Source organism: Urocampus carinirostris, chromosome 15 (genome assembly GCF_059441175.1).
Source record: "Urocampus carinirostris isolate Australia breed hairy pipefish chromosome 15, RoL_Ucar_1.0, whole genome shotgun sequence".
Taxonomy (NCBI): domain Eukaryota; kingdom Metazoa; phylum Chordata; class Actinopteri; order Syngnathiformes; family Syngnathidae; genus Urocampus; species Urocampus carinirostris.
Window position 1 is genome coordinate 29127776 of NC_142363.1, and position 21389 is coordinate 29149164.

Sequence of the window (21389 nt, forward strand, 5' to 3'; positions counted from 1 at the left end):
CCGAACTTTAGTAAACAAACACATTAGTTGCGACTCACATGAGGGACTAAAGAGCTCAAACTTGGTGGCTGCCTAATCTCTACTAGCATGGTGGAGATTAAGGACCAACGTTTCAAAGCATTTCTTTCGTGAGTGTACAGATGATTATTAATTAGAATACAAAGAGCTGAGGGGCCCTGGAGCCAGTGTTGGTAACCCAAAATGTTGAAAGATCCATATTGGAACAAATTAGAATAAAAAAACTTATGTTTGGAGCCGCAAAAGATTAAAAGCATATTTTAAGGCTTATAAGGGCTTGCAACACATACTATATATGTCGAGCGAGGATAATAGTAGGCAGCAGGGATACTGGTCACTAGCCGGGACGGGAGAGCAAGGGCGGTATCGAGTCCAGAAAAGAGGTTGGCAACAGGTATCAGGCAGGAAACAGGGCAAAACAGGTCGGTGGCCGGGATGGCAGAGCAGGGCAGAAACGGGTCCAGAAACAGGTCGGCAACCGGTATCATGCAGGAGAGAACAGGGCAGGAAAATGTCGGAAGGTATGAGCTTGCCTAGCTGGGAGTATAGGTTTGCAAACGGTCTGACGGCTCTTGGAAGCCGGGGGTTTAAAAAGAGTCTCTGAACCAATCAGCGCTCAGGGCTGTTGGTGCCGTTTGGGCAGTCACAGGTGCCCTGAATCAGCAATCATCACAAAAAAGGCTTGCCCAGTGTAAACTGAGGTTCGCAGACGGACTGACAAAAGGGGACAGATAGGAGTGGGTTGAAACAGACAGGGAGCCAATCAGAGTCCGAGGCAGTTGGTGCCAAAGGAGCGGTGAGTCAAATGGGTAATCATGACAACATATATATACATATATATATATATATATATATATATATATATATATATATATATGTATATTATCTATTATAGTCATGAGCTTAAAGCTTCTTTAAACTTCTACAAAGACACCCAAGTCCTATTTTTTAAACTTTGTATTTTCCTCATTGACTTTTAGTTAAACTAAAAGAACAAGAGGCTTATTTTCCCCAATGTTCTCTGGTTAATTAATGGTTGTCTGCAATTACAGCTTTAGGATTTGCGTTTTATTTAAAACTACATGTCATTGTTTGACGCCTATTTTTCTCTTGAGCTTCTCAGCATTTTCTCACCAGCCACATAATGATATGGCGGGCCACATTTGTCTCGCGGGCCATGAGTTTGACACATGTGATCTAAAATTTCACATTTTTTGTTGTAGTTAAAGGTGGGGTGCGTAGTTTGAGGTGTCCTTAAAAAGTTTAAAATTCAATATATTTTCTTAAGTATGTGTTTACAATGCCCAACTGAGTTCAAAGAGCATTTATATAGATTTTTCCTCCACGCCCATTTGCTTTTGACTCACTTTTTTTATGGGTGTCCCGGCCACGCAGCTTATTAAGCTTGAGGAAAAAAAGGTGGAGGAGTAGAGTGAATTATTGCGCATGCTCGAGGTTTTCTTTAATTGTTGTATGAAAATGGTGAAAGTGAGAAAAGGAATGATTCAAATACAGTCCAAATGCTAATCCTAACCCGAAGAAAAATGAAAAAAAGAAGAGTTTATTCGAGTGCATCTCAAAGAGACAAGTTTGGCACGCGGCACACAAATGTGATAAATATTTTGATAAATTAAAAAAAACAAAATGGTAACAAAAAATATCAAGTACAGTTAAATGAAGCTTTTTCTTAGGTGGTCTTGAGCGCATTACACATTCATCTTTCAAAAAAACTTTATTTATTAGGGGAAAGACACATGAAGGGACACCAGGGACACGAGTGGCACCAAATCAACACTTTTTTATTGTTAGTGGAGAAGTCAATTATAAGGAGGAAGATGAGTATGGTTAGCCGTGGTTTCTACAAGTACCGAATATTTTCTTAACAGAACCTTTTATTGTGTTGCGAGCGTGTTCCTAGTAGCGTTTTGCTACCCTTTACAGGCACGGTTTGAGACGAAAGTTATAATATTATTATTAAAGCTTTGAAAACTCTCTCGGTGTACTGTCTTTCTTTGTAAATATGTGTAACCATGTATAATATGTATTTGCAACTGTATATTTTTGTAATGTATTTATTTTAGAGACTTATTCTGATGTGTTTTCCACGGGCGAATCAAAAAGAAGGGGCGAAAACCACGGGGGCTGACGGGAAGTGGAGTAAAGGCGAGACGTGTTTGTGGACGCAACGGACAATAGTGGATATATATTTTTCCCACCCTTACCTTTGGAAATATACATTTGTTTTCCTTGGATTATTTTCAACGGGACCCGGACTCTGGAGGTCTGCATCAAACATTAAGCACCGGTATCATTTTCTATTCCTTGTGCCGGCTGTGGTTTTTGGGCTGTCTGCTTTACACTCACTTACGAAAGCCGGATTAGTTTTGTGGTTGTGTCACATGATCTAATGTGGGCGCATGGGGCTTATATACAGGTGCGGCTTGTGTATGTACAAAATCGATTTTCCTCTTAAAATGTGGTGGGTGCGGCTTATAATCAGGTGCGCTCTATAGTCCAGAATTTCCGGTAGTCATGTCACGTCATGTTTATTTATATAGCCCTTAATCACAAGACATTTCAAAAAGTCTCAAAGTACTGTACAGACTGCTATTGATTTAAAACCTACATGAGGGCAAGGAAAAACTCAAAAACCTCAGCATGAGGAATAGAAGAAACCTTGAGAAGGGAATTAATGGCATCAAAAATGTCCCTTAGCTGTAGGGTTAAGGATCACTTGGAGGCTCACATCTAATTAGAATTCAGGGATCTAAGATTTGATTACATAAAAATTTGTGAGGGGATTATCTCCCCTTAATATTCTTGCTTTCACCAAGATCAAATGCGCATTTGTAAAAAACAAAACGAAAAAAATGGGTAAAATAACTCACGACCGGTACAAGCAGTGGACCCAAATGCGTAATGTTTAATACAATGCTTTATTGGGGGATAGGGGAAGTCAGGATGAGAGGAAAAAGACCGTGATCTGGTGCTCGATAGGCAGGAGGAGCGGTAAGCCCTCGTGAACGAAGCGTGGTCAGAGATCGAAACAAGTCGGGCAGCCGGGACGTGAGACGAAGCGTGGTCGGAGATTGGAACAAGTCTGTTATCTGGGACGGGAGAGCGGAGCGTGTATTGGAGATCAGAACAAGTCGAGCAGCCGGGACGGGAGACGGAGCGTGGTCGGAGATCGGAACAAGTCAGGTAACCGGAGACGATCGGGAAGCCAGGGACAGAGGATCGATACAGGAAACAGGGGACGAAATCGAGCAGGATACAAGAACAGCCCGGGAACAGAATGGGAGCCAGAGTCAAAAATGTTTGCCTTGCTTGTGCATAGCTTCGCTGACAAACTGACCAAGACTTAACGAGAATAACTTGCTTAAATAGGAGGAGGACTAATTAGGGAACGAGTGGCAGCTGGGGCTGAAAGAGTGAGCGCAGGTAAGGGCAATTGACAAATCATGACAATAAATTCCCCTGTAGTTAAAGGGGCTGTGTGTATTATTTAGCAAGTCCTGGTGGTTTTCATCTTCATAGGTTGAGAAACTTGTACTTATTTGTCAGGCATCTTGCTGCTGTGGAACTCAAACAACAAAATCCTGTCTTTTTCTCGCCTTTTTTATAGATTTTTTGTTTTCGTTTGCTCGTATTTTGTTGTTCTTTTCATGTTTTTTTTCTTTCTTTTTTCCTATTCGTTTTTTGGGGGGTTTCTTCTTTTTTGTGGTTATTTGTCTTTCTTTTTCCTTCTTTTCTTTCTTGTTTTTCTTTCTTTTTCCCTTTTCGTCTTTCCCCTTTCTTTGTTAATAAGATAGTAATAACGCAGTGTTGGTTTAGAAATGGATATAAAACCGTTGTCCCTTTTATCTGATCAGAAAGAAAAAAGTAACGCTCAGCTTCAAAGGGATCGATAACCCCTGTTGAATACATTTTTTTTCTGCTCGCCACGTCATTCTGCATGCATAAAAAACAACGACTGCGCTATTATAGAATAGAAGAGAAGAGAATAGAATATAATAATAATAATAATTTCCTTTGTATTGTCATTCTTTGTAACAATGTACACAGAACGAAATGTCGATACACCTGACCCGTTGTAGCGAGCCGATGCAGCCGCAGCCAACAGAGGGCGCCGCCATTTTACCAATACCTTTATTGTCATTGTTACAAAATGGGTTAACACATTGTGACAACGAAATTGGGCATGACACTCCAGTTTCACACATTCACAGTGAGGTAAAAAAGCCAAGAAAATAAAGGAACAGAAGATAAGGTTATAAAACAAGGAGGGTAAGGTTATAGTTATAATTTACACAAAATTTACACAAGAAATGTCGGCATGTAGGATGTTACATACAGTTTGGTATCGTAAGGGTTTGTGCAATATGCATTTGGTGCAAAAATAGTCATCATAGTGCAAAAAAATAGTCAACATTGTGCAAGGTGAGCAGTAAACATAGTGCAGTCATCATTGTGCAAGAAACATAGACATGAGTACCATTTACTACAAGTATCGATGCACGTATGCTGTAAAAAGCAAGGAGTAGTGGCTTTTATTTAATGGGCACATGGAGCCAAAGATGATGAGTGGGGGAGGGCAACTCCGAGTGAGCTAGGCACACCATCTGGCCTCATAATCATGGAGAGAAGTGTCCTGTTATTGTGTCAAACCAGCCACTATTTGCCCCACTGGTCTTGTATTACTTCGGGGTGACGACATCCAAAGGGCCTGTTTCTCGAATTCATTCTGTCACATTTATTTGTAGAACCCTTAATCCTAAAAACTCCCTGGGTGACGGTCTTAAAGGACTGCACAGGCCAAAATGACAGCATCCCCTTATCTAAAACTTGCATGCCGCCAAGGAAAAACTCAAACCTTAGTACGAGGAAAATATGAAATCTTAAAAAGGGGGTGTTCATGAGCAGTGTTCCCTCTAAGCTGCGCGCATGCGCAATTGCGCACTGCTCGCACATTCTCAGCGAACGAGAAAATCTAGCCAGCGTACAAAAATGAGGGCTCAAAATTACTAATTAAGAAAAGCGACTTAATTCAAAGTTACAGTGCATGAAGGTAAAAATACACGGGTTCCCCTGACGTTGTGTCCTAAATGCGGTATTTTGAAGTCGAGTCGAAGTAGAACGAAGTTGAGTAAAGTTAGTAGAGTTTGTTGAGAACCGGCTTCTTCGGCTCGGCTCACTAAAAGGAACCGGCTCTTTCGGGTCCTAAACGGCTCTTCGGGTTGTTTTTGCTTCTTTAATCCCAACATGACCAAATATGATGTAAAATTATGTACAACATGATTTAAAGGAAGGGGGGAAGAGAACAAGAAAGAAAAAAATACCAAAATGAAAAAGTAGTGAAAAGCTGAGAAAAAAGAAACAAAAGGAAGAGAAAAAAAAGAAGGAAAAATTTAGAAAAAAAGACAGAAAAAAAGAAAAGAAAAAAATGTAAGGAAAAAAGTAAAAAGAGAACAAAAGAAAAAAGTAACAGCTCGGAAAAAATAAACACAAAGAGATTTTTTTAAAAGGAATTTTTTTAAAAAGTAGAAAAAAAACACGTAAAAAAGAAGAAAAGGTTTGTGTTGCATTCAAATCATTTCCAATTATATCAAGTGAATCTTGTTGCCAACATTGTACTTCCACTAAAAAATTTAATTAAATACAGTTGTGTATCGTGCAACCGACTCAATAAGCCCCCAAAAATATTAGTATTATGCGACAAAACATACCAGGAATAAAATAAATGGAAATCTTGTGAAAGAATTGTAAGAACAAATGACGTTTGTAGGCCCTGCAACCTTTGCAATCGTACATGAGTCAATTCATTCAAAAGAGAAAAATCATTTTGCATTGCCAAAAACTCAGCCAAATGTAACTTGATGTCAAGTTTTGGACATGTTTGATCATGAATTATCTTGCCACACTTGGGATTACGGTTGCTCACTGTTGTTTCAAGCGTTGCTCACCGACTTTGTGTGAACGCTCAGACCCGTGGAAAATTACAGGGAACATTGCTCATGAGGGTATCCCCCTTTCCAGGTTGACCAGGCTGGAATACATGTTGCTTTCAACATCAGCAAGATGCATAGGTAATAACTGAAATTGTTCAAGAAGTCCAAAACCTGGCTCAATTCGAGGATACCTTTCAAAATCGCTCTTACACTGAAAGGAGAATCCCTCCGATTTTGTTGTACTTGTGTATAATGACAATAAAGACCGTTCATTCAACTGTAATCCTTTGGTTTGTGTTTATATTTGCAGATCTATTGTTATTTCGTTGCAACCGTGTACTCTCAGCAATAGCGAGACTGCAGGTCCAGCCTTTTGCTACGGCAAGGCTAAAAATTCTCTTAAGCGACCCCCACCAAGCCTGTATCATGTAACGGTTGACCTGGAGCTACAACTTGTGGGAAACTGCTAGATTCAGGACAGTTGTGTTTTTAACAGTGGCAAAGACCTGGCTCAATCCAAGGATACCCAATGCTATTGGGCAGCTAGTCAGCAGCTCTCAAAATCGCTTTCTTACACTTAAAGGAAAGCCTTCCAATTTTGTTATACTTTGTATAAGGACAATAAACACCATTCATTCTACTGCAATTCCGTGTTTTGCGTTTTGATTTCTAGATCTGTAGTTGTTATTTTGTTACGACCGTGTACTCTCATTCGATAAAGACGTCATCTCGAGGTAAGTTTGGGGGCTTTTACGGAGAGGCCTGTGCCCCCCATTAACGGTGTTAGCTGATGTAATACTGTATTACAATGATCAAGGTTTAGATCAGTGTTTAAGAACCAAGTCATGACAATGCAGGGGCGTAACCAGCCTGTTTTGGTGGGTGCTAAAGCCCCCCCCCCAAAATATAGCTTTTTAAAAACTGATTTTTTTTTTTTATTTTAAAAAAAGGGCACATGTTTTTTTAAATAACAGCAAGGATATGCATTCATGATTAAATAAAAATGCAAAAATCTACATATACTGTAAATATATTTTTTAATAAATACAAATTCCCCGAACCATGATTTTTTTTTATTACATTGGTATGTAATTTTATGTATTTTGGCCTAGAATTCAAATCAATGTTTTGTTTTTTACTGAATGAAAGTGTTTTTGTACCACTAGGAAGCACCTAATATTACACACTGTCCCTTTAAGTGGTTTTCAAAACATTTTCTCAGTTTTTAATATTTTTTTTTAGAATTTCTTTATATTTTCCAAGTATTTTTTCAAGATATTTATTATATAAGTACATTAAATGTTTTACAAATAATGATAAACGCTAGCTGAAATATATATTTAAAATAAAGGAAGACAAAACAAAAATGTGAACAACGCAGTGTCGGAAATACTTTACTCTCTTGAAATAGTTCCGTCCATTTGATTCCTAGCACACCTCATTCCCCATTTAGCGAAATATTTTTATTAAAATGTTATCATAATTTAATTTGAAATGTTACCTCTATTTTAATGTTTTTAACCAGCCAGAGGGCAGCATGGCAGCGCAGTGGTTAGCGCGTGTGCAGCACAGTTCTGAGGTCATGAAAGCAAACCATCATGTAAGGAGTTTGCATGTTCTCCCCGTGCTTGCGTGGGTTTCCTCTGGGCACTCCGGTTTCCTCCCACATTCCAAAAACATGCATGTCAGGTTAATTGTCCAGTCCAAATTGTCCCTAGGTGTAAATGCGCAAGCGAGTTGTCTGACCCTGTGTGCCCTGCAACTTGCTGGTGACCAGTTCAGGGTGTCCCCTCCCCACTGCCCGAAGATTGCTCCAGCACCCCGCGACCCTACTGGGGATAAACGGTGCAGATAGTAGAAAGATGGATGAACCAGCCAGACATTCAATAGCTCTGAACTTAAAATCGCCCCTCCAACAATGTGACTTTCTCAGCGAGCAAAGGGCATAACTCATTCAAAAGTGGTCAACATTTTCTATTTATGTCACCAAATATGAAAAGGAACTCGTTTTAAAATGCATTCCATGATAAATTTCCCGAGTTCTCGTATTTGCAGGAAGCAGGCTGGTACGGGAAGATAACGTTGATACGTTAGTGGGCATGTCCCAAAATACTGTGTTGTGGGTAAGGTAGTTTAGAAACACGGCTTCACGTGAAAGACTCACGTGTATCATACTTCATTACCCGAAATCCTCTCCTTTCCCCCGCGCATGCGCTCTGCCACTTTTCTGATCCATGTGTAGGCGAATCACGTGTGGACAAGCGTTCGTCGTCATGTCTCTGCTGTAAGCAGAGCTTCACGCAAGATTTTTTTTTTATTTTTTGCCTCCGCTCCACCGCTGCTTTTATTTTGGTTTTGACAGCTGCTTGTTTTTCCTTTTCGCAAACCCCCTTTACCGAAGAATGAGCGAAAACGATGACATCGAAGTGGACAGCGATGTACGGTGCCTCAGTTTCCCCCCCTCTCTTCTATCTATCCGAAAATGCTACTAGCTAGACAGCAACTTTTGTCGCCTCGTTCCGCTCGCGGCTATTCCAGTTAGCCAGGTTAGCTTGTAGCTTCCATCGCCGATTTTCGAACGCTAATTTAAACGAAAAAAATCTAACAAAGGTGATAAAGTATTATTCAATTGGCAAACAATGCACCAGGTGCAGTGGTGGCGTCGATTTGGCGTGGAATTGTTGAAAAATCCCCCCCCTCTCTTTCCCTTCGTGTTATACATATTTATTCAACGGGTCTTATGATTTAAATATCAAAATCAAATCTTAAAACTGCATTTGATTCAACATACAATGCACGACTAATCTCCAAGAGCAAGGTCAGGCCATCGGAGAGCGTTCACTTTCCTTGGATCTTTATTACGTCATCCGATTTCTTACCGATTTCACCAACAATGTGCATGTGTATACATATGAATACACCTTCGGGTCGTTTAACACAAAATCCGGACAACAATAAGGTTTTTCACTGGAATCCATTGACCCAATTTGCTAACCTAATGCTGCAGGGGTTTAAAAAACAGACATGGCGTCTTGCGTCGAATTATTGTCGTTTTTTTCCCTGAATCTTTTCTTCTAAATCGAAATAATTGTGGATTGTTTTTCTGAGACGCCAGTTTGACTCTAGAAAACGTGACCACGATCTTTTAAAGGCGTTTGAGTGTGTGTTTTTTTCCACGCCCCCTTGTTTTCCATCTGCATCTTCAGCACAGTATTTTCTTCCATATTCATGCAAAAAAAAAAAAGATTTATATCTATATCTTGTTATGTTTACACGGTGATTTAGTCGACGTGTGCATGTACATGATCCAACATCCTCTCTCGATCTATATCTCAGTGGATTTCATAGATTCCCCCTCCCCCTCACTTGTTTAAGCTGCTGCTCATAAAGCCACACACTGCTAGCAGGCCTGTCAAGCCTTCATCCACTTGATGTTGTGCACTCAAGTTTAAGAGCATTTTTTTGTGTATGAATGCATTTTTTATAGCGTGCAAAATTTGTGGACACAATACCAGATGTGTTGTTAAAAGTGAGCAGGTGGGGTCAGGACTATTGAAACGATTCGTTGAATAACCGGAAAGTTATTTTTTTTCTTCAATAGAAATAAATCAATAACTGTAAACACAAGAAAAATGCATACAATGAAAAATACGTATCTTATCGAACATACTGGGATTTCGTACAATTATTGAATAAAAATGTAAGACCATTTAGGCACGCTTTGTCAGTAAAGACATGAATCCATAAATAAAATGTCCATGTTTTTAGGGACAAGCAAATAACCTAAAATTAAACCAAGAACAGGCTCGTTAGCAACATTGGAACAGTTAAAAACATTTGCATTTTGTGTAGTACATTCTGTGGTCAACTGCAAATGAAGTTACAAAAGAACTTCGCGATTCTGAACTCTTTGAAATTAAACAACTTGATCAACCAACGTTTGTTTTTCGGACTGCACAAATTTGTTTTCAAATAATTTGTCAAATACTGTCTGGGATAACGCTCAAGCTCTTGTAGCGAAACATACGCGTATAAAATGTACAACTGTATCAGGTTAAACGTTACTTGAATCTTACCGAGGCGACTCAGACTCCATTTCATTCGCGCGTCACCTATCTACCGCCATGATACATTGCAAGTAGTCTTATATCAGCCATATCTAGGCTGAAATTGAATTATTTTATAATTTTAAATTATTAATTGAGTGATGGAGTGTTTGGCCAACCAGAACTGTCACAGTTTAGGTTTTAACGGCGCCGGCCAATCCGAGGCAAGTCTTCACGGCACTAGCCAATAAAGCGCGCTATGCCACTTATGCACCGCGACTATAACAAAGCTCCCCAGAAGAGGGCGCTTTTAAAATTCAAAATTGCATCAATATTGCAAAACTAATCTAAAAATTGTAATATTTTTCCAAAATTGAGCAACACTCATTTTTATTATCATTTTTTATCGATGATGTCAACTCGTCATTGCTGCCCTAGACAGACAGGCCAGGATTAAAATTGACATTGCTAGAATTTAGTACAGTTCGTGTTTTTGATGAGGCAATTTCTGTTTTTGTTTTTGCGAACCTCGGTCTCGTGTCCAAAACTCAGGACCTTAAAACGCCTCAGCTCACTGTAATGTGAGCGTAGCAAAAAACAATCGTAAAAACAAGCCACATGTATTCAACATTTGATATTGAGCTAACAAAAAAAAAGTAGGCTTGGCTAAATAGTTGGCCATCTTTGAGTTGATAATTTGTTCAACTCCTTTGATTGCGATCACAGCCACAAATCTTTTCGGGTTTGCACGTCTTGAAACAGAAATATTTGCATATTTTTCCTTACAAAATAACTTCAGTTCCTCAAAGTTTGATGATGGACATTTGTGCACAGCATTTTTCAGCTATCTCCCTAGATGCTCTTAAGCAGAGAGCTACTTTTTGTAACAAATTAGTGCAAAGGGCACCCTCTTTAATATGCATTTGTGAAATGACTCATATTATTACAATGTTGTTACTATGTTATTACCTGGTTAATTATTAGAAGAATGGTTTAACAGATTCGGTCAACCACCTAAAAAAAAAAGCATTTACTAGAAAATCACTATGACCCAACACTGGTGAGCTGTTTTCAGAACAGGTCAACGGGCACTTCATCTGCTCAATAGAATTGAGGTCTGAACATTGGCTTGGTCATTCTAACGCCTTTAGATTTTTAGTTTTAAATCATCCTATTGTGGATTTAGGTTACGGGTTGTTGACTCTCCCTGTTGGAAGACTCAAACAGAATTGCCCGGTATTAGGCTCCATCAATCTTCCCATCAATTCTAATGATCTTCCTGGTCTCTGATGAAGAAAAGCAACCCCAGAGCATGACGCTGTCACCACCATGTTTGACAGTAGGGATGGTGTTTTCAGAGTGATGTGCAGTATTACTCTCACGCCAAATGTAATACTTTGCATTCAGCCTTAAAAGTTCAATTTTGGCCTCATCTGACCAGAGCATCTTGTTCCAAATGTTCGTGTCTCCCATGTGGCTTCTTGAAAACCTCCTTTTATGGCATTCTTTCAGAAAAGGCTTTCTTTTTGCCACACTTCCATTAAGGGCAGATTCATGCAGAGTATGACAAATAGTTGTCCTATGCACAGATTGTCCCACTTCAGCTGTGTATGCCTGCAGGTCATCACATGTGATTAGGGGCCTCTTGGTTACCTTCTCTGATTAGTTTTTGTTCCTTGTTTGGGCTGAATGTTTAGAGTGATGGCTGGGTCTTGGTAGGTTTGCAGTAGTTGTAGTCTTTTTCCATATGGATATTATTGCTCACACAGTGAGGGAGATATGCTTTTCCACAACTTTATTCTGGACTTGCCTGGTGTGTTCTTTGGTCTTCGTAATGCTAATATTTCCTTTCACAAACCTCTGAGCCCATCAAAGAGCTGGTGCATCTAGACAGAGACTTTGACTTTGGATCATTCAGAAGTCATCTGGGAACTTCTGTAGTCGGTTGGTTGAGCTGAGAAAACGGAGGACAACACCTACTTTTCATTTTTATAATTTTCTAATATAAAATTTTGAAAAAAATTGATTCCACATCATGAATGTATTGATTCATTGAAAATGGTTTATTTTCTTTTAGCTATACAAAAGTGTGTGGAAGTGGTGGTAGCCCAATACTTTGTCTAGGCGCAAAAGCTTATGTCTGTCTTAGACTCTTGAGTAAAACAGTTTTATTCTGGGCTTGTTTTTCAACATCGTCGTAAGTAAAAAGTGACACGTTGTCACGCGCAAAGTCAGCATTTTCCCCCGACCCGCACTGCCGGCGTTTGCCACGTGATGTCGTCGGAGCAAAATGTCATTGAGTGCGTCTGTTGCAGGCGGACAAACGAGCACATCACAACGCGCTGGAGCGCAAGCGCAGGGACCACATCAAGGACAGCTTTCACGGTTTACGAGATTCCGTGCCTGCACTGCAGGGGGAAAAGGTGAGGGCAAATGTACGTCCCAACCTTCTTTGCTTTTTTTCGTGTCGTCATTTTTGAATACATTTTAATAACAGGAAAAGCTTGTCGCGCAGATCCCACACCAAAGTCAATAGAGTTAGTTATGAGATGGAAATTGGATGCTTAAACCCTGAATTTCGGCAGGGATGAGAAGTTACACAAACTACTTTTTGAAGTTCCAGTGTGTTGCATATATCAAGCCCCACTGATGTAAAATGACTTGAATAACCCCTTAACGTTCTGTTTCTCTTGAGAAGCAATGTCACTAGTCACTGAAATACGTGATGCCACAAATCATTGGAACGATTCAAATCTTAGGATTCATTTCAAAATGTACCGTACTTTCTGCACTATAAGGCGCACCTAAAAGTCTTAATTTTTTTTCAAAAGCTGACCATGCGCCTTATAATACAGTGCGTCTTATATATGGCTCAATATTAAGTCGCAAGGTCTCGCAACTTACGCAACAGCCGCCGACTCGATTTTCCCCCGAACGTGGAGTAGTCCGCGGTGTATGCTGGGATTTATATACCGGCGTTTCATTGGCTAACCAGTGTGTCAATCATCATTTGAATCGATCGCTATTGGCTGAAGTTATTCGGAGCCTCGGATAGGCTAGAGGGCCAAAACAAACCCTGCAATTGGCCGAAAAAGATGTGTCAATCATCAGTTAAATCGATCGCTATTGGCTGAAGTTATTCGGAGCTTCGGATTGGCTAGAGGGCCAAAACAAACCCTGCAATTGGCCGAAAAAGATGTGTCAATCATCAGTTAAATCGATCGCTATTGGCTGAAGGTTTTCGGAGCCTCGGATAGGCTAGAGGGCCAAAACAAACCCTGCAATTGGCCGAAAAAGATGTGTCAATCATCAGTTAAATCGATCGCTATTGGCTGAAGTTATTCGGAGCCTCGGATTGGCTAGAGGGCCAAAACAAACCCTGCAATTGGCCGAAAAAGATGACTGTGATTAGCAAGTTTGCATAAGTACGCCATAAAGAAACATGTTTCATTAGTCTGTATTTGTAAATATTTTACTCTCCTGGATTTACTTCACTCACGGTTGTAAGAAGACCATGGTTGCGTATCATTATTGAACGTGAGAACTTAGGTGAGCTATGCGGCTTTATATTTTCCCGGTATCTTGTTTTAGAACGATCTTGATGTTTCTGTGATGAGTTGAGTGAATTAAACTCAATTCCAAGTGTTTATTGTCATATGAACAGTAAAGTTGCGAGCGAAAAAGAAAATAGAAACTAAGGAATGGTTGGCATTTCTTGAATCCCAAGACTTTAACCTTCCGAATGATATTTGAAACGATGCATTTGAGTGACATCGTACGGACATAGCATCCGCGCGTGTCTACGACACGTATTTGCTTCTTTGCAAGCTTTGGGAATGTTAAGGGGGTAATCAGTTTGACTGAATCATCTGACTGTTTTGTCGACGTTCCCATTGTAGCGCCTTATAATCCGGTGCGCCTTATGTATGTAAGATATAGGACCAAAAACTATTTTTTGGGGGTGCGCCCTATAACCCGGTGCGCCCTATAGTGCGAAAAATACGGTACTCATCACGATCAGTCTGAAACAAGATACCCGAAAACTATGAATCTGGCATAGCATTTAATGCTAGTACGCAACCATGGCCTTCTTACATCTGGAAGAGTCTATTGAATCCAATTGTGTAGAATATTTACGTACCACGAAGCACACGATAATAATAATAATGGCGATAGATGAAAATAAATCTGCCGAAAAGCATTCTCTGCAGGGACGTTCCTTGTTGCTCGCTGTTCTTTTTATCCCCATAATTGTTTACAAATAAACAGACTTGTAAAATGATTTTCTATAGGTCGTTTGCCTCTGAACTTTCAATTGACATCATTTCTGGCAAATTGCATGCTCTTTTATCACGGTCCACATCTCACCTTAGCCTATACGGGCCTGTATGACTAAAAAGGACGCCTCATTTACCTCCGTATTACTTTAGCCAAAAGTGACTGTTTCAAATGATAATTGACACATTATTAGCCACAAAAATTCTGAAAGAATCGATATGAAGACATACATATTCTATTCAAATTAGATCGTGAAATAAGTGCGTAATGACACTAGGTTTTTGCACCATTTTTACACGCAAGTGTACACAACAGTGATAGAAACACAGAAAGAGAAGTCAAACACTTGCAACTCTTTTACAATGTCTAAAATTGACCAAAGTAAAATACACAGTTGCGAAAGTTTGTGTTGTAAATTGGTCCTCTCCAAATGGCCACTTCTGAAAAGGCCTAAACCTATCCTTAGAAAAATGTTTAATGTTCAATAAACAAAGATTTTGATGAAATATGACAAGGTACCAGCTTTAAGCCATTGTCTCAGCTGTTTTCCAGCTTAGATGCACACGCTACACTCACCTGCAGACATTTAATTGCCCCCCCAAAAAATCAAGCGAGAATAAAAACCTATTCTTGCATGTTCTCACTTGGATTACTTATCGCTTGTAGCATTTGCATGATTATTTCGGTTGCTACCATTTAAAAGACACCAAAACCATCCATATTCTACAAATGGTTCAAGAACAGCATTCATTTACTTTGAGTGCATCTTGGATTAGGATTTTAGGCGAATTTTATTTGAACGTTAAGGGGTTATTTTTGAATAAAACACTATTGATACAAAAAAAGCATTTACTATCTTAAACATATTTTTAAAGACTTGTATGTTGAGAAATGAAAAAGCTGATATTTGACTATTACAGAAGCCCGAATGACCATTTTGCAAAAAATTGCTCGGTGCTTTTCGCACTTAAAAACCAGATACCGAACGCAGCTGAACCCTGCATTTAACGGTCGCAAAATCCCATGATTCGGAAATCTTCCACTTTTTCTTGCACTTTTTCCTTCTTTAGCCAGTCTTGTTGGCCAGCTGTGTGCAGGCTATGGCTAGCAGTTATTGTTACCTGCTCCATGTTAAATAAAGCTTGCTTCATCCTTCAGTGTCACACGCCTTCGGCAGCTGGTCTTGCAAGCATTATTAGTGATTCAGGCTTCTCCTACTTCTTCCACTGTTTTCTTATCTAGCCAATTAGGCTATGGCTTGCCACTAGCACTTTTTGTGGTTCTTAGCTACTCCTGCTTCATCTTTCAGTGTTACTCTTTCCACATCTAGACATGCAAGCAAATGTCGCTGAGTTCTATGATTCCTGGATCTTCTACTTTTTCCACTGTTTGGTTTTCTAGCCACTCATTTTAGCCACTTGGCTCCAGGCTATTGTTCGCCGCCAGCTGCTATTTTTGTTTTTAGCTGCTTCATCTTTCAGTGCGACTCGCCCTTTAACATCTGGTCATGCAAGTGAACGTCGCTGAGTTCTTTGATTCTGGGTGCTGACACTTGACAAATACAATATTTACTCTCCTTTTTAGTATCAGTTCCCGCTAGCCGCTATAGTTAGCCACGTACACTAGCTCTGACCCACTCTAGCTATTTGATCTTTTCAGCCTCTCCGGTGTATCCAGCCCACACTATACTTTGTTGTCACTCGCAGGGATTAACACCATCTTTCATGTCCTGTTGCTGGCTGAAATTTATCATTTTCATGCAAGAAAATATGGAAGTGTGTTTCTAAATTTTGCCAAGTGGTATCGTTCGGGCTTCCGTAGTGTTTCCTTTCAATGCACACACTTCAGCTCTGGTGTAATATACAACGGTCTCGAATAGAATAGTCAATTGTTACACAATGTCTACTTTCTCAACAATACTGCCATGAATGTGCTAATTTCATATTTGATTGTTAATTTAGTACAAAGATAAGAGTTTTAACACACTCCTAAATGCAAGAATACCATCTAACCACTCTTAATATTGAAAATAGTCATTGTTGTTGTGCAAAGGGGGTTAATATGGTTCCCGCTACTGCTGTTGACAATGAAAATGTTGTTTGCTCTTTTTTTCAACAGTACCTAATTTGACATGAGAAATTGTGAGTGATTGTATTGAAACTGTTTCCACTGCATCTTTGCCTCAATGTCTCTCTGAAATTGTCTGCTGACAGAGCTCTGTTAAACAGGCTTCCCGAGCACAGATTCTCGACAAAGCCACCGAGTACATTCAATACATGAGACGAAAAAATCACACCCACCAGCAAGACATTGATGACTTGAAGAAGCAGAACGCCGTGCTGGAACAGCAGGGTACGTACCCTATGACGACTCCGGCAGAATTAAAATGCAGTAGAACCGATAGAAATCAGAGTTGAATTCGTATTTCAAGGAAGATGGAAAACGGAGACTAGCGTTGTATTTGAAGTCGTGCAAACCGAGTACGAACGACTACGTTACGGACGATCGTTCGTAAATTGAATTTGTTCGAAAGTTGCTTCAGTGCTATATTTTGTATGTTTAAGGTTTATATAAGTAACCTGTATTGTTTTGTACTAAACAAATAAACATTTCATATAATCTATAAAAATAAATAAAGTGAAGTTTAACTTACTTTTGGAAGATAAGCTTCAAGAGGTCCTCCTACGTGGTAAAAAGTGGCCCAAAAAAAAAGTTCAGACCGTTTTTTTCAACCGCATCCAGCTTTCTTATTCCACTTTCATTTCAAAAGAAACTGCTCGCCTCTTCTTTACAGTTTACACAAACCCTATTGAATGGATGCACCAGATATTAAACAATAAAAATGTCAAAGTTTTTGTGCGCTAGAGATACAGTGCAATGTGTTTACAAACAAACTAGGAAGAGGAAGCGGATTTCTTCTTCGGAATGGATGCTGGGTGACCTAGCACAGCGCCACACGCCGGTAGCGGCGGAAAGAAGCACTTCAGTAATATCCTGTACTTGGAAAAAGGCACACAATACGAAATCTAGCTTACAGCCATGTCCGGATGTTTTTCGACATCCTGAAAAAAAAAGAACTTCCGTTTTTCGTAAGTCGAATGGTCGTAAGTAGGGAAGCGTCTGTAGTGATATTTTTATAAACGAAAATAACTTTTATAAGAAGAGTTATTGTCATTGGAACAAAATTAAGCTATTCTCGTATTCGTTCAGATGGATTGTGAAACTACCTAAACTCACAGGATATGTGTCTTTTAAAAAAAATTAAAATACTGGTATTCGTTCCTATGGTATTTGATAAACTTTAAAATAAGTAGATATGTTTCTTTTGTATTAAAAATAATGTTAATACTTTTATTCATTCCTATAGAATGTGAAGATTTAAAATTACAGGATTTGTGTCCGTGAAGTTTAATAAAAGTTTAATATGTAAACATACTCATTTATATATTTTGCAAAGCTTTAAAATCTTGGAAAAAACACCCTAAAATGATTTTCAGGTTTGGCATTGAATGTGTTAACTGTGTCATTTTAACAGTTGCGGGAATGCAATTTTACACCTGAACCAAACCACCATGCTATACAAACTAAAGTGTGAACAATGAAAAAAAGTTACATTTTTTGAATTGCCGCACTGGTTTGAAATGAATGAAAGGAAATGCAAAATATAAGTTTAAGCTGTGCATGGGCAATAAGATTACATCAGATTAAACTGCTAGGTTCGGGTTCGCGCCCCGGCCGAGTCATTCCTAAGACTTAAAAAGTGGTCGGCGGCGCCCTCTCTTGGCTGCGGCTGCATCGGGTCAGATGCAATCGACATTTCGTTCTGTGTACATTGTTACACAGAATGACAATACAAGGAAATTATTATTATTATTATTATTAGGTTGTGCCTACTGAAGTTGAGAGTATATTCGCTACTGCCCTCTATCGGCTCGAGGAGCACTTAGTGTGCATTTATTTTTAAAAAAATCATAACTTTTGATAGGAACGTTTTACTGGGAAATTTATGTCGGGCCTTTTCTAGGTTTTGTTTTATCTTTTGTCAGCAACCGATAAAACTTTTTTGATTTAGGAATTGCTTTGTCAGTTTCAGATCAGTTTTCCCTCGATAGTTTCGGCCGAAGCGCTCGGAATAGCGATCCTGGCCGCGCCCCATTCACCGAGCGTGCTTTTTCGTGTTTCAGTGCGAGCTCTGGAGAAGGCCAAAGGCAACAATCAGCTGCAGAGCAACTACTCGTCTGACAGCAGCCTGTACACCAACCGCAAAGGGAGCGCCGTCTCGGCCTTCGACGGCGGCTCCGACTCCAGCTCCGAATCGGAGCCCGAGGAGCCTCCAACCAGGAAGAGGCTGCGCGTGGAGCCCAGCTAGACCTGGACTGACTTTTTTTTTTTCTTTTTTTTTTTGACCCCGCCCACTACGTCGTGGTTTTTTTCCGGAGATTCCCCTTAGTTGTGCGCACTCGGCCCCGCCTCCTTCTTACTTCAGTCGGGAGGCCAGGTGGAGACTGTGTGAGAGAGGTGCTATTATATATTGTGTATAAAATGCTTCTACCTTCCCGAGCGTCCCGTCACTCCTCCCGTTCACCTTCCCCCCCACAAAGTGAGGCAGCTCTGCAGTTTCCAAGGACTTGACGCGTTGCAAACCTCGCACCGACTTTCATTTAAAAGGAGTCAACAAAAGTGAAACGTTAGGTCGCGACCAGCAACTATTGGGAGGAGTTGCTTTGGCAATATTGTTAAAACTGTTATTCGGATACACTGTATTTTCCGGATCATAAGGCGCACCCCCGAGAAAGGGTTTGGTCATATATTGATCATAAACAAGGCGCGCCAGACTATAAGGCGCCTGCTGTAAGTTTCTTTGTATAAGGGGACATAATAATGCAATAAAGCGACGCATTAATATGTGTGGCAGACCAAAATCCTGCGACATTGGGTTAGAAATTGGAGTGGTGGTTAGAGAAAAACATAGTCACGATAGGTGTGCCTTACCACACAAGGTTTTACGGTAATACCATTTGAGCAATGACTTTGCAATTATTGATCAAATCGATAAACAATGCAAAGGGAATCAAACCAAAGTAGTGGCTGTGATTAGTATACACATTACTACTAGACCACCAACGGAACAGATAACAGGAGAGCTTATCGCATTATTTATACTATTTTTTTACTCACGGTGCCCCGAGACTGCGTTGCATAGTGCGTTCTTATAGGTTAAACAGTCTTTCCAATAACCTCTCTGTTTAATATGTATGTCTATGTAAAAAAAGCTTGTATAGTATTTCTTGAAATACTTTTTCTCCATTCTCTAACATGCGTTGGAGTGGAAAGACTGTTTGACATATTAGAATGCACTATGCAATTGAGTGTTTCTGGTGAGCAAAGATAGTTTTAACAATGAGATATGGTCTAATGCTTTGTCGCATGTCATACATAACCATTGGTGGTCTAGTGGTGAAGTGTTGGCACCATCATTACGTGGGTTCGATTCCCGTCCCATAGGAAAATTTGCAATTTAAGTCCGCAATGTTTAGGATTGGATCCATTATTGAACAATTATAGCTTACATATGGTAATACTGTCAAACCTTGCATGGTAACGCAATTTTTCTTACCCGTCATATACTGCGGTTTCTAAGGCGCACTTACAAATTTTGGGCCAAATTGGTGTGCCCTATAGTGCGGAAAATACAGCAATTTAGATCTTTTTGTCCCTCTCAGAAGAATGTGATGTTATGCAAATCCCACATATTCAGTGTAGATGCCTGAAACTTGTGTTATAAACGTGTTGTGTGGAATTGAACCAAACGGCCCTTATTTATAGTGACCCCTCCCTTCACGATAGATGTCATTTCTGTTTTTGGCTCGAAGAGGACAAACTTTTTGTTCCGGTGGCTTTTCCCCCACCGGATGTTTTCTTCTTTCTATTCTCGAAAAATCACTATCAGAAAAAAAAAAAAGCACCTGATCGATAATGAATGTTACACAATACAGTTCAAGTTTCTCTTTTGGAATGAACTCTCGGTTCTGTGCGTAGTATATAGCTTTATTTGAAATGGGTGTCACTTTCCCCGAGAAAATATTTTTGCTTGAGCAGGGAACGTTTTCTTTTTGTTTTTCCTCCCCCTTTCCGTTTTCAAAGGTAAACGAGTGTGTATGTAATCAATATTTGTTTGTTCCATTCCATGGAAATTACAGGTATGTTGTACATACTGCCAACGGGTGTCTTGCAAGTTAAGACGTCCCTTGAATAAAACTTTTATCCTTATCGGATGCATTTCTGACTGCGCGTGTTCGTCTGGCTTTCGGTTTAGTGCAGGGATGTCAAACTCAATTGCACAAGGGGCCAAAATTCAAAACACACTTAAGGTGGCGGGCCAACCAGGATAAACATTTATTGAACACACTTAAACTGAATGTTTTTGGAACATAAATATGAATAAAAACAGACCAGAATATTGAATTTAAACCTTAAATCACTTATACAGTATTTATTATTTTGCTGTCAATACAAATATCTTGTTAAATTATACAACTTAGAACTTAAACAACTTGACATTAAAATAACATTCAAATTCCTTGGCTCCTATGTCAATGTATATATTAAAAAAAACTTAAATATCCCAAAAGATTTTGCTCACCATAATATATCTCCTGTCAAAAGTCGAAATATGAAAATGCTACACAAATTATTTTGTAAAAACGTCACAACATTCTGAGAACGGGGAGCCTGATGTGCTTACCTTTGGCGCAGACGGAGTAGGGCGAGAGATGGGAGGGAGTGCTTGCACTTTTTGCATAGCTCCACCAATCCCTCCCACTCACCCAATCAAATCACTTTAAGTTCTCTTCCTGTGTTTTGGCGTATTTACAATGTGTTCCGTGGATTCATCAAAAAGTATCTGAACACTAAACACAGATTATATAGTGAGCTTTTATATAAAGGATTCTTTAGCTTTGTACAGACAAAAGGAGTTTTTTTTTTGTGTGTGACACCTTGACTGAATTGTAAAAACGTGCCCTATACATTCTGAAAAGTACTGCTTTGTAATTCAGCTTTGGTTTGGCTTTGCGTGTATCTGATCAGGATCAACGGC

The 21389-nt window shown here is 39.6% G+C and overlaps 1 protein-coding gene across 4 annotated transcripts; it reads left to right on the forward strand.

The window, feature by feature from the left end:
• The first annotated feature begins 8187 nt into the window (after positions 1–8187).
• LOC148352073 (protein max-like) lies at positions 8188–20560 on the forward strand. 4 transcript variants are annotated; one of them, XM_088354395.1, is made up of 4 exons: positions 8188–8404; positions 12328–12447; positions 16504–16642; positions 18475–20560. In XM_088354395.1, exons 1-4 carry the CDS (start codon positions 8369–8371, stop codon positions 18657–18659), a joined length of 480 nt encoding a protein of 159 aa, XP_088210521.1. In that variant the 5' UTR covers positions 8188–8368; the 3' UTR covers positions 18660–20560. The 4 variants fall into 4 exon arrangements, with proteins under 4 accessions (XP_088210521.1, XP_088210522.1, XP_088210523.1 ...); XM_088354396.1 differs by having other exon boundaries at positions 16519–16642; XM_088354397.1 differs by having other exon boundaries at positions 12328–12435; positions 16519–16642.
• Positions 20561–21389: the final 829 nt, after the last annotated feature.